Source organism: Betta splendens, chromosome 15 (genome assembly GCF_900634795.4).
Source record: "Betta splendens chromosome 15, fBetSpl5.4, whole genome shotgun sequence".
NCBI lineage: Eukaryota > Metazoa > Chordata > Actinopteri > Anabantiformes > Osphronemidae > Betta > Betta splendens.
In genome coordinates, this window is record NC_040895.2 from 5591811 (window position 1) to 5601785 (window position 9975).

At 45.0% G+C, this 9975-nt stretch overlaps 1 protein-coding gene across 1 annotated transcript; it reads left to right on the forward strand.

Moving 5' to 3' along the window:
* Positions 1-331: 331 nt before the first annotated feature.
* valopa (vertebrate ancient long opsin a) lies at positions 332-8915 on the forward strand. Its single transcript, XM_029127739.3, has 5 exons — positions 332-1389; positions 2912-3122; positions 4798-4915; positions 5025-5258; positions 6668-8915. Exons 1-5 carry the CDS (start codon positions 1026-1028, stop codon positions 6902-6904), a joined length of 1164 nt encoding a protein of 387 aa, XP_028983572.1. The 5' UTR covers positions 332-1025; the 3' UTR covers positions 6905-8915.
* The last annotated feature ends 1060 nt before the right edge of the window (positions 8916-9975 follow it).

The window sequence follows — 9975 nt, forward strand, 5'->3', positions numbered from 1 at the left end:
GTGAAGCTTTTTTATGCCATACTGTACTTCTGCAGAGCCAGTTGATCATCTAGTTAATATTCTGCCTTCTTGTTACTGTAGTTTGTGGGTTTACAGGCTGAAGCTGTGACTGTCTAAACTCATTAGATGGGTGGTGAGGTGGCTAAGGATATGATGGATGATATGAATCTAATCAAAGCCCACCCTGTTATGTGTGATTTAAACTTTTTTTATAACACATCTGGCTGCAGCAATGGGGCATCAGGCCTATTTGTTATAATTATCAGGGAGCCGTCAGACGTGACGACCTGCACAAAGCACGGGGCAATACGCCAATAACCAATCTAAATCCACCTGCTGGTGGATGTTGTGTGATCGATCTCAGTTTTGATGAACACGACCACAGGTTAGACCAGGATTTGCACAACTCGTCAAAACGCTGAATTGTTCACCACCAGGTGTGACTTTTGATTACTGGGTCAAGAAATGTGTGCGATTGGTCCCGTTAGTGTCAGAGAGTCACCGGACGTGTTTCCCAGTCACCAGGTCCACAGAACTCGACTTCTCGCACTGGCTCCAGCCGGAGTGAGCGCCGCGCAAAGGGGCGCGCATCTGCAGAGGGCGCGCGGCGCTCCGTCGTCCTCCTGGAGGGCAGCGGTGACGCTGGAGCCGCCTATAAAAGCGCTTCCAAATTGCCACGCGTCGGTCAGTCATGCACTCGCTGCGGGCGCTTCTGAAGGCATCGCCTCTCGCCGAGCGCTTTGGAACTCACGCCTTCAGTCGGCTGGAGTCCGCGTCGCTGCCGGAGCGCTCCCCTCCGTGCGCTTCAGCCAAGACGCGCCGTAGTAAAGGAACGGAGTCAAAGGCGAGTCCCGGTGCGCGCGGGACGCGCCGCGGTGCGGGTCGCTCCACTTACGGCGGGTCGGTGGCCGCCGGCGCCTGGAACTGACTCCACGTGAACTTGGAAGTATGAGAAAAGGAGAAGACCCCGCGTTTGTCCGCTCTTGAGGTAGTCTCGCTGATAGCCGTCCCGCTGGACATGGACAATGGATACCTCCAACCTGTCGGGCATCGCCGTGCCCTCCACTGCGGCAGCGGAACTTTTGGCGACTCGTGATCCGTTCAGCGGACCCATCGAGCACATCGCGCCGTGGAACTTTACCATCCTGGCCGTGCTCATGTTCGCCGTCACTTCGCTGTCTCTGAGCGAGAATTTCTGTGTTATGTATGTCACATTCAAGTACAAACAGCTCAGACAGCCGCTGAACTACATTATAGTAAACTTAGCCATCGCCGACTTTCTTGTGTCCCTCACTGGTGGAGTAATAAGTTTTCTCACAAACGCACGAGGCTATTTCTTCCTCGGGAAGTGGGCTTGCGTGTTGGAGGGGTTTGCTGTCACTTTTTTTGGTAGGTTTTTATTGTTCTCCTTCTTCTGGTTTTCATTGTTGTCTTGTTGTTTTTGTCCCTGGAACTGGATTTCTCCTCAGTCACAGCTCCTATAACTGTAGGTGTCAGTGTTGGCGTTTTTTTGTACTGAATGGCTTCATCCATTAATTGAAAAATTGACTAATCAGTTCATGAGCCAAAATGATGTTGTTGATTAAGGCTCAGGTTGAAGTTCACTGCTCTGATTTACGGGAGAACCTAGTAGTTCTTAGAGCGATGCCCAGTGGTGATACCTTCAAACCAGGAGAAAAACTGCGTTTTCAGTGTATTTCGTCAGTTGTATTGTGTTACGCATACACACATTGCATCCTGTGTCCTGTGTGAGCAGCCTGAGGACATGAAATCAAGAGAAAGGCCATAAAAATCAGCTCACAGAAGAGGAGACTTGAATAATTCAGCACGATTCTTGGATTGGGTCACATGGACGGTGAGATCTCATCTCGGCCTCTGAGGAAACAGGGAACAAGGAGCAGTAGAAAAACAAAACACCCGGGATGCCTTTATTACACAGTTAAGCTGCCACTGTCAAATAAAAACACATTAGCTTATAATGAATGCGCAGGAGAATATAATGGCTTTCATATTATTCTGGGATCATAATATCAGATTACTCTTGGGGGGCAACATAATGAGATAGACTTATTATGAGCTACATAATGTTCTATGGATTTTTGCCAGAGCACATTCGCTGCTCCTCCGGTGATGGGTCCTAGAGCCTCATCGTAGGTGCTGTGACGCTCAGCATTATCACGTAAATGATTGGATGATTAATTAGTGAGTACTGTACAAAGAGAGGGAGACGCTGGTCCATCGACGTGAAGTAATGAAGTATCAGTGAGAGAACCGTGCGGATGCATAATCAATGAGTCGCTGGAGGGAGGCTTGTGTTCGAGGGGCTCGCGGTTTCGAGGCCACTTCAATTTTGGTTCTAGCAGCAGTTTGGGCGGATGACAGGTGTTTTCCAGCTGTATCACCTGTGTGTGCGCGCATGGAAATGGGAAATTGATTAAGCTGAGGCAGCGCTTTCCTGTGAGCAGAGCCGATGCTCCACTTCATATTCAGCTCGGCGTCTGTGTTTCTTCCCCCCATTTCTGTCTATTTTTAGTTTTCACATCAAGCTGTGCATTACAGATAAAGACAGATGTTTTTTTAGAAAGCGCAGCCTTTGATGGTCAGTTGTAGTTTTGCTTTTTGAAGTTACAAAAGCAGCGCTAAGTGTCAGTGTGAAACTGCTGCTAACCTCGTTGAAATGCATGTTGAGCCTGTCGGGTGTATCTGGATGTGGAAAGCTACATAATGAACCCAACACTATATATAAAGTACAATGCAACCTAATGGAATACTTTATTTAGTGTTAAGCTACTGTCCTGTCAATTTTATCTTTTTATTGTCAACAAGAGAATTGCAGAAGTTTTGTTTCTACCTGGTGTAACAGAATAATAGACAGAAAACCACAGGTCTGACCTTCTGCCGTCTGCTTCAGGCATCGTGGCCCTGTGGTCCCTCGCCGTTCTGTCCTTCGAGCGCTTCTTCGTGATATGCCGACCTCTGGGGAACATCCGACTACAAGCGAAACACGCCATCCTGGGCCTGCTGTTCGTCTGGACCTTCTCCTTCATCTGGACCTTCCCTCCGGTGCTGGGCTGGAACAGATACACCGTGAGCAAGATCGGAACCACCTGTGAACCCGACTGGTGAGACGTGATCAACAGGCACAAATCACAATCAGAACCTTCCACAGACATGAGAAACCTGCAGAGAATAATGATTTTTGCATTACATATACTGATTTGTCTCACTGTCACCAGATGCTCTCATTCACAAACTCATGGTAAAGTGACTTAAAGCCAACATTTAATCTTGAAATACACTAAACAGCACTTGGAGAAAAAGAAGTTGAGGAACAGGTCGGCGTGACAACCAGGCCCTCAGGGTGCAGGCCGGGTAATGCTGTTTAGCTGCTCTGATCAACAGTGTGCAGACGTGGGGTCTGAGTGCCTGAAGCTGAAACAGAACCGCTGCTCTGATAACGGTTCCAGGGAATAGATAGTTCAGGCAATACAATTAGGAGCTCACCCACCTTCTGGTCAAAGCCGCTGCGGCCATGGCCCAGTCCAGTCCTGACTGGACGCCCTCTCACGTTTGGTTAGCAGCAGGAGCACGGAGACAGGCTCAGGCACGTGAGGACACAACGTGGCCACAGGCCTCATTCATGTGCATCTGTTCATCACTGAACACATGAGGTATTCGGCGCCGGGCAGCGTGTGAATGCTGAGAGGCGTTCTGTGGATATTTGGAGGATTGTGCTGAGACGCAGGTATCTGTGTAAAGTACAGGGTGGTGGCTGGCGTCCGTGTTGATGACTGGAGATGTAATATTCTGAGAGTATGCGGCTGACTTTCTTTCAAATCCCTCCAGCACTCAGGTGCTGTGTTAGACATTTATTAGAAAGCCACACACAGATGAAAGTTGCCAGTTGAAATCCCTGGAGTTACTGGCAAAACCTTTGCATGGATCAGCCTCCCTGTGTCCCGCTTACAACATCCCACAAATGAGTTTGATGCATTTGGATTCTGGTTGATTTTACTTCTGGCCAATAGAATTTACATTTGCATATTTCATCATCAATTGTCCTCATGTGAATCGAATGAGAGGTTTGCAGTGTTTGATTCCACAAATTCATCCAGATTTTCTGACATGACATTCAGTTGGTTCATTTCACTGCCTCTTATTTATCATCCTTTATAATGATGCTGTCACTTAAAAAAAAACTTTTGACTTTCAGAGATATATGCAGAAAGGCTAATTGATCATTAGAAATTCAGATCATATTAATGTGAGCAAGGGTGAAAATACTAAGGAGTGATTGAACATGAGTCATTTTATAGATTCTTCATCCAGTGTAAAACTGCACAGATTTTCCCAGGTGAATTAATGTGATGAGGGTCATTTTGACTTAAGTTTAGCTCGGCAGGACACAAAGAAAGACACGAAACAAACAGCCTGAGACAGGAGTTATGTTTTAATAGAACTACAGAGAGCACAACCAAAGGATAAAAGAAGAGCGTGCTCACTTCCCGCCCTGCACTTCCAGAGAGTGATGGTCTGAGGGCCTCATCTACACAACACATGTACAGCCAGGGTGGCTTCGAACAAAACATCTGGTGTCACAGAGCTTTGTCTCAGATGTGAAATTTACTTTTTAATAAAAATACAGCAGAATGTGGCAAATTAGGGGGTTGTTCCTAAAAAACAATTTGGTGTTTGAGGATATTTTAATCAACTGCAGTATCTGCTAGCATCGGGCTTCTAATGTAGAAACCTCCCTAAAATGTGAGCGTCCACCTTTTTGTGTTTGTCTCTGTGCAGGTACACGACAAGCATGATAAATCACAGCTACATCATCACCTTCTTCACCACCTGCTTTATCCTACCACTTGGGGTGATATTTTTCTGCTATGGAAAGCTCCTCAGGAAACTCAGGAAGGTCAGGTGTTACACAACACACAAGGGAGTGATTTAATTATATCTTTTTCACAGAGAAACTGCACAGTCCCGCAGTAGACTGATGGGGGCCTTGTTTGGGTTTACTTCAGGTGTCCCACGGCCGTCTAGCCAATGCCAAGAAGCCGGAGCGGCAGGTGACCCGCATGGTGATCGTCATGATTGTGGCCTTCATGGTGGGCTGGACGCCCTATGCAGTGTTCTCTATACTGGTCACAGCTCACCCGACCGTGGAGCTGGACCCCAGGCTGGCTTCCATCCCAGCCTTCTTCTCCAAGACGGCCGCCGTCTACAACCCCATCATCTACGTCTTCATGAACAAACAGGTAGCGCTGATTGTGTTGACGTGTGTGTCGACACACAGCTGCAACATGAAACATATGTTCTGTCTGTTTTCAACATCATTTTTCATCATTTTTTATTTGAAAAGGCACAACCATGACCTGTTTCGAGGTGAGAAACTATTGTGTCATTTTATTGTGAAAAGCCATGTCACAATAATCGACTGTGGTGCTTAAAGTAATGATGTTTTAATGTGAAACGTAGCTGCTGTTCAGGTATAGTGGAATCATTTTGCCAGATTCAGTTTTGTTGGGAATCGACTGCTTAAGGGTCCGGTATGAAGCGAAGGTTGGTAGCGTCAGGTCTTTGGAAGGTGAAGCAGGTGCTGGACATGCTGGAGCAGGCTCCGGCCTCCTGACCGCTGCGTAGGAGCTGGGCTCAAGGTCTGCACGCCCATCAGATCTCCCCACTTCTACACGTGCTGTTAAAGTGGGTCAACCGACGTCCCCGCTGATACGTCCACATGGATGTAGACGCTTAAGCAGGCATGTTCTGGCCTGAGCAGTTCTCCCGCTGCTCCAACTAAAGCACTTGAGCTTTAGAAGTCAGCTGATCGCCAGCCCCCCACCTGCCAGACAAGAAAACAACAGGAAGCCGGGGTAGGAAATATATTCATCAGATCTTACTGGTCAATAAAGCATTGAAACAAAAGATAATTAACAAACACAACCCAAGTCCATAGAGTTTTATCAGTTAGTTTTCTTTCAAGTAATATCAGCTCAAATGGTTAAGGAATAGTCACACATTAAACATCCAACCAAGAACACTTCAATTAAAGTCACAGTGGTGTAAAAGATGTATAAAAACCACTGCAGCCAGACGAGCGATCATGGTTTTACCCCAGAGACACATTCTCACCATCATTATGCTTTCCCAGTGGGAAGAGTGTGTATTTATTTTGTGGCTGTCTAGAATTCATCTGTACGTGTGTGTTTACTGTGGATGCTCAGGGTTAATGTTTGGGGTTAATGTTTGAGGATATTTGATATCCTTATTCTTTTAATTGCCCTCATTTTTAAAGCTGTGAGGGAATTTACTGTATATTTAAGAGGAAACAAACTCACTGACTGCAAATTAGCCCCTGCAGCCTTGTGCTTCATCCTGTCTTTAGAAGTAGACATTATATGACCAGATGAGGAGCATTAATGATTTTAGGGGGCAGTCACTGTACGAGGCTTGTGTGTTACTTTGGTGAGCCATCAAGGTTCAGAAATTGTGATTTCTCCTCAGGGTTTCTCAGAGTGGGAACACTCTAAGTGTTTTCTAGAAAGTGATGACTGTGTGTGAATCAGCGATGATGGTTAAACTGGCTGCGGCTCTTTTCTCTCTGGGATCACATAAAGCCAGCAATAGCTGGTCTGACCTCCTTTTAACCCCTGCTCCTTCTCTCCAGTTCAGGAAGTGCCTCATCCAGCTCTTCACCGGCAAAGGGACCATTCCAGACAGCAACCTGAACCAGACGTCAGAGCGACCTGGAATCACCGCTGAGAGCCACACGGGAGAGATGTCGGCCATCGCCGCCCGCATTCCCATGGGCGACGGCGCCTCCCCCGGCTCGGGCAACTCTCCGACCGACTGCGGCTCCTTCGCTCAGCTCCCCATCCCCGAGAACAAAGTGTGTCCCATGTAACAGAAACACGGGTCCGGGTCAGAAAGCGACTTTTAATGGTTGCGTTTATATATTTGATTTACAAATTAGACACAAGTCATAAAAACTTTTATGGTTTCAGCATTTTCTGCAGTTTGCTTTGTTGTTGATTTAAGAAAGCACAACAAGGCAATAATACTAATAATTCACAAACAGAAACGGTCCATAGATGTCTATAAATATTTCTTCAGTATCTTGGATGTTGACTGTGATGGCCATGTTTATTGACCGCGGACCATGTTAATGTGTCACACTCAGTTTGCTCAAACACTAAAGTCTGCATCAGTTGGTTGACGCTGAAAGGGTTCAAAAGCCACAACGCAAGCGGCTCGCCTTTGAAGCTGCGGACGGGCGCCTGCAGAGGAAGCCTTGTTTTCTTATGCCGTTTCACCACTTGGCTTCTGTCTTCATCCACGTCTCCTCATGGAGGGGACAGAGCCAATCCCACGCGGAGGAGGCTGAGCTCAAAGCTTCTCCTTTCTACTGAAGATGGGCGACGAGACTCGAACCCGCCGGGCTCCTCCTGCCTCCGCTGCAGATGTTGGACGATGTCTTAACAACAACAAACCCACAACACAGCCCACTGCCTGTAGTGGACCCTGGAGCTGATGCAGTACCAATAAATACCCCTATAGCACAGGTCACAGCCGCGTGGAAGCTAAACGCTGTGGCGTAGTTGTAGCAGTGAGTGTCCCAACGTGGTGCATGTTTGTTGACTGTTGCTGGATATTTGTCAGAATAATGTGCTGTTCTCTGCTGCACGGTGTTTTGATGTGTGAACATGTACCTGTGTGTTGCCGTGTTCCAGTCACGTTTGGAAGTCACACATAGCATTTTAATGCGCCGGTGCCAAATGAATAGTGATGTCTTGGTGTAATTAGCACAAGGTAGCGGCCACGTTTCCATTCATTTTTTTTTTATTTTGGATTTTTGATTAAGTATGAAAAAAAATAAATACATCAGCAATAATAGCAGTGGTGGCTGTGTATGTGCCAATATGTTTTTCTCTGCCAAAAAGTTAAAAATTAATGTAGCATTAACCAATGCTTATTTTATATTTTCATTGTTTTTTGTGGCATGAGACAATCTAGGGACATAATATTATATTTTATATATTTATTTACTTGTAAAGATTTTCAGGTTTCTTGAACCTTGTTTTTTATGGTGATATTGACGTCTCAATATTCACTGCCTAACTTATTATAAAAGAGTGTTTAGGCTTATTTCTTTTTGTAGAGGTAAAAATTACTGAAAGATGTCATTTTCTTCCTTTTTTTTCTCATCCAGTCATGAGTTTGATGTTATCAGTGAATGGTTTCCACCCAAGTCGTGGATGTGTAAAACATGATGATTTAGATTGTCTTCCTAAAGATGGATGCATTTTCCAGTCAGGTACCATTAAAGCACTGGAGAAATGACCAGGCCTCTGGCAATTGACAATAATATGAAACAGTGGGAGAGCATGTTAAAATGTTGTGGTTCGTGTAAGAGCGTGTTTCATGTCTTTGAGGTGGGAGCCTCACCAACCAACCCTCATTTACTTTGTGAACCTGTTTCTATTTCAATTTCATCATATCTACTCGTTTCACTTGTTTTATGCACATTAAAAATGCACATAGAGCTATTGATGCTTCCTTCCCAATCTGTTGTCAGCCTTCGCTGACACACACGTCTCCAGGTGTGTGTAGAGGTGTAGCTTCTCCACCTTGAAGCTCAGACAGGACAGAACTTAAACACACCTGCCGGTGGAAGCGTTTCAGTGTCCAGATTACAGACTGCGCTGCTGCTGGCTGATAAGACGACGTGTATAGATGGTCCGAGCTCCCATCGCCCTCCAACCTCAGTGTCTCCATCTGTGTGTTGTGTTGTACCTCCAACGCATGCTCTATGGTTTTTGTGTCATGAGCACGTACCTTTGCTCTGAGTGGCTTTGGATGTACACGGGTTTAGATGCACGCTGGTCTGTATTAAAGTACATTTTTTTCAAAGGCAATAGCGCAGTGTGGTTGTACTTTTTTGTAAAATGAGTTTAACAGTGGGAACGGAGTGCAGTGATGGAGGGTTCAGAGATTGGACGTGCTACAACATGACCTTACAGCCAAAGTGTGGATCAAGTGTCTCCTCACAGACGATGCAGCTGGACTCACCAGGTTTCTGACGTTTGGGCACTTTTGCTGTCAATCCATGTCCTGATCCATCAGGTATAAATAAATCAATGAATAAATAAATCAATAGAAACCAGTCACTGTCAATCATTTTGCGTTTCTCCTGACACAACATGTTTCCACTATTGCAGGTGAATCAAACAGCCATGCCAACAAACACACAAGCCTTCTGCTGTTCATGCACACGTACAGTAAACCTACATTAGAGGTTGGCTCTGTGGCTTTCTCCATTTTTTGCTGAACTGCAAAATTGATCGACTGATTATCCTGAAGAAATCGTTCTATATTAAATCTTTGAGGGAAATAAAAATACTCATTATTCATACTGTTTACCTTGTTTACAGTACATGTGTCTATATTCCATCATCTTTGCTTTTCTTTAACCTGGTTTCATTTTTCTGGCTTGTTTTCTTCTTAGGCATCCATGATCTTTCTGATAACTGTATTTTGGGGGATTTGCGATTGAGGCCATGTCCAACTCATCCCATTCTATTTTTCCATTCCAAAAGTTCTTGTTCTTGGGTACATGTGGCTGTTCTGAATCTGTGTTGTTTGTGGTTGATCTTATTTGTGTTCTCATCTCAGGCAGAACAATTTTCCACAATCTAGCAAGATGAAAAGTGTTGATCAAGCAGTTTTGGTTGGTTATCACCATGTCAGAAACTTTTTTACTGTATTCATGACAATGCAATTTTTATTTAAATTATTGCAGTATATTTTTCAGGTACAACATTATTTACTACTTACTTATGTTATCATTAATCACAATACTACCTTCTTTCATTAAGTGATGAACATGTTGGTGGTGCATTTAATATTTCACAGAAAATAGCTTGTTCATCATAGATGTGTGTTTTGAGTTGTATTGTATTTTGCTTAATAATAATA

Excerpts from the sequence above, each read along its gene's own strand:
- valopa (XM_029127739.3), top strand. The coding sequence starts at position 1,026 with ATGGATACCTCCAACCTGTCGGGCATCGCCGTGCCCTCCACTGCGGCA. Across the intron at positions 1,390-2,911 it reads GTTTGCTGTCACTTTTTTTG|GCATCGTGGCCCTGTGGTCC; the intron begins GTAGGTTTTTAT and ends CGTCTGCTTCAG. Across the intron at positions 4,916-5,024 it reads TCCTCAGGAAACTCAGGAAG|GTGTCCCACGGCCGTCTAGC; the intron begins GTCAGGTGTTAC and ends GGTTTACTTCAG.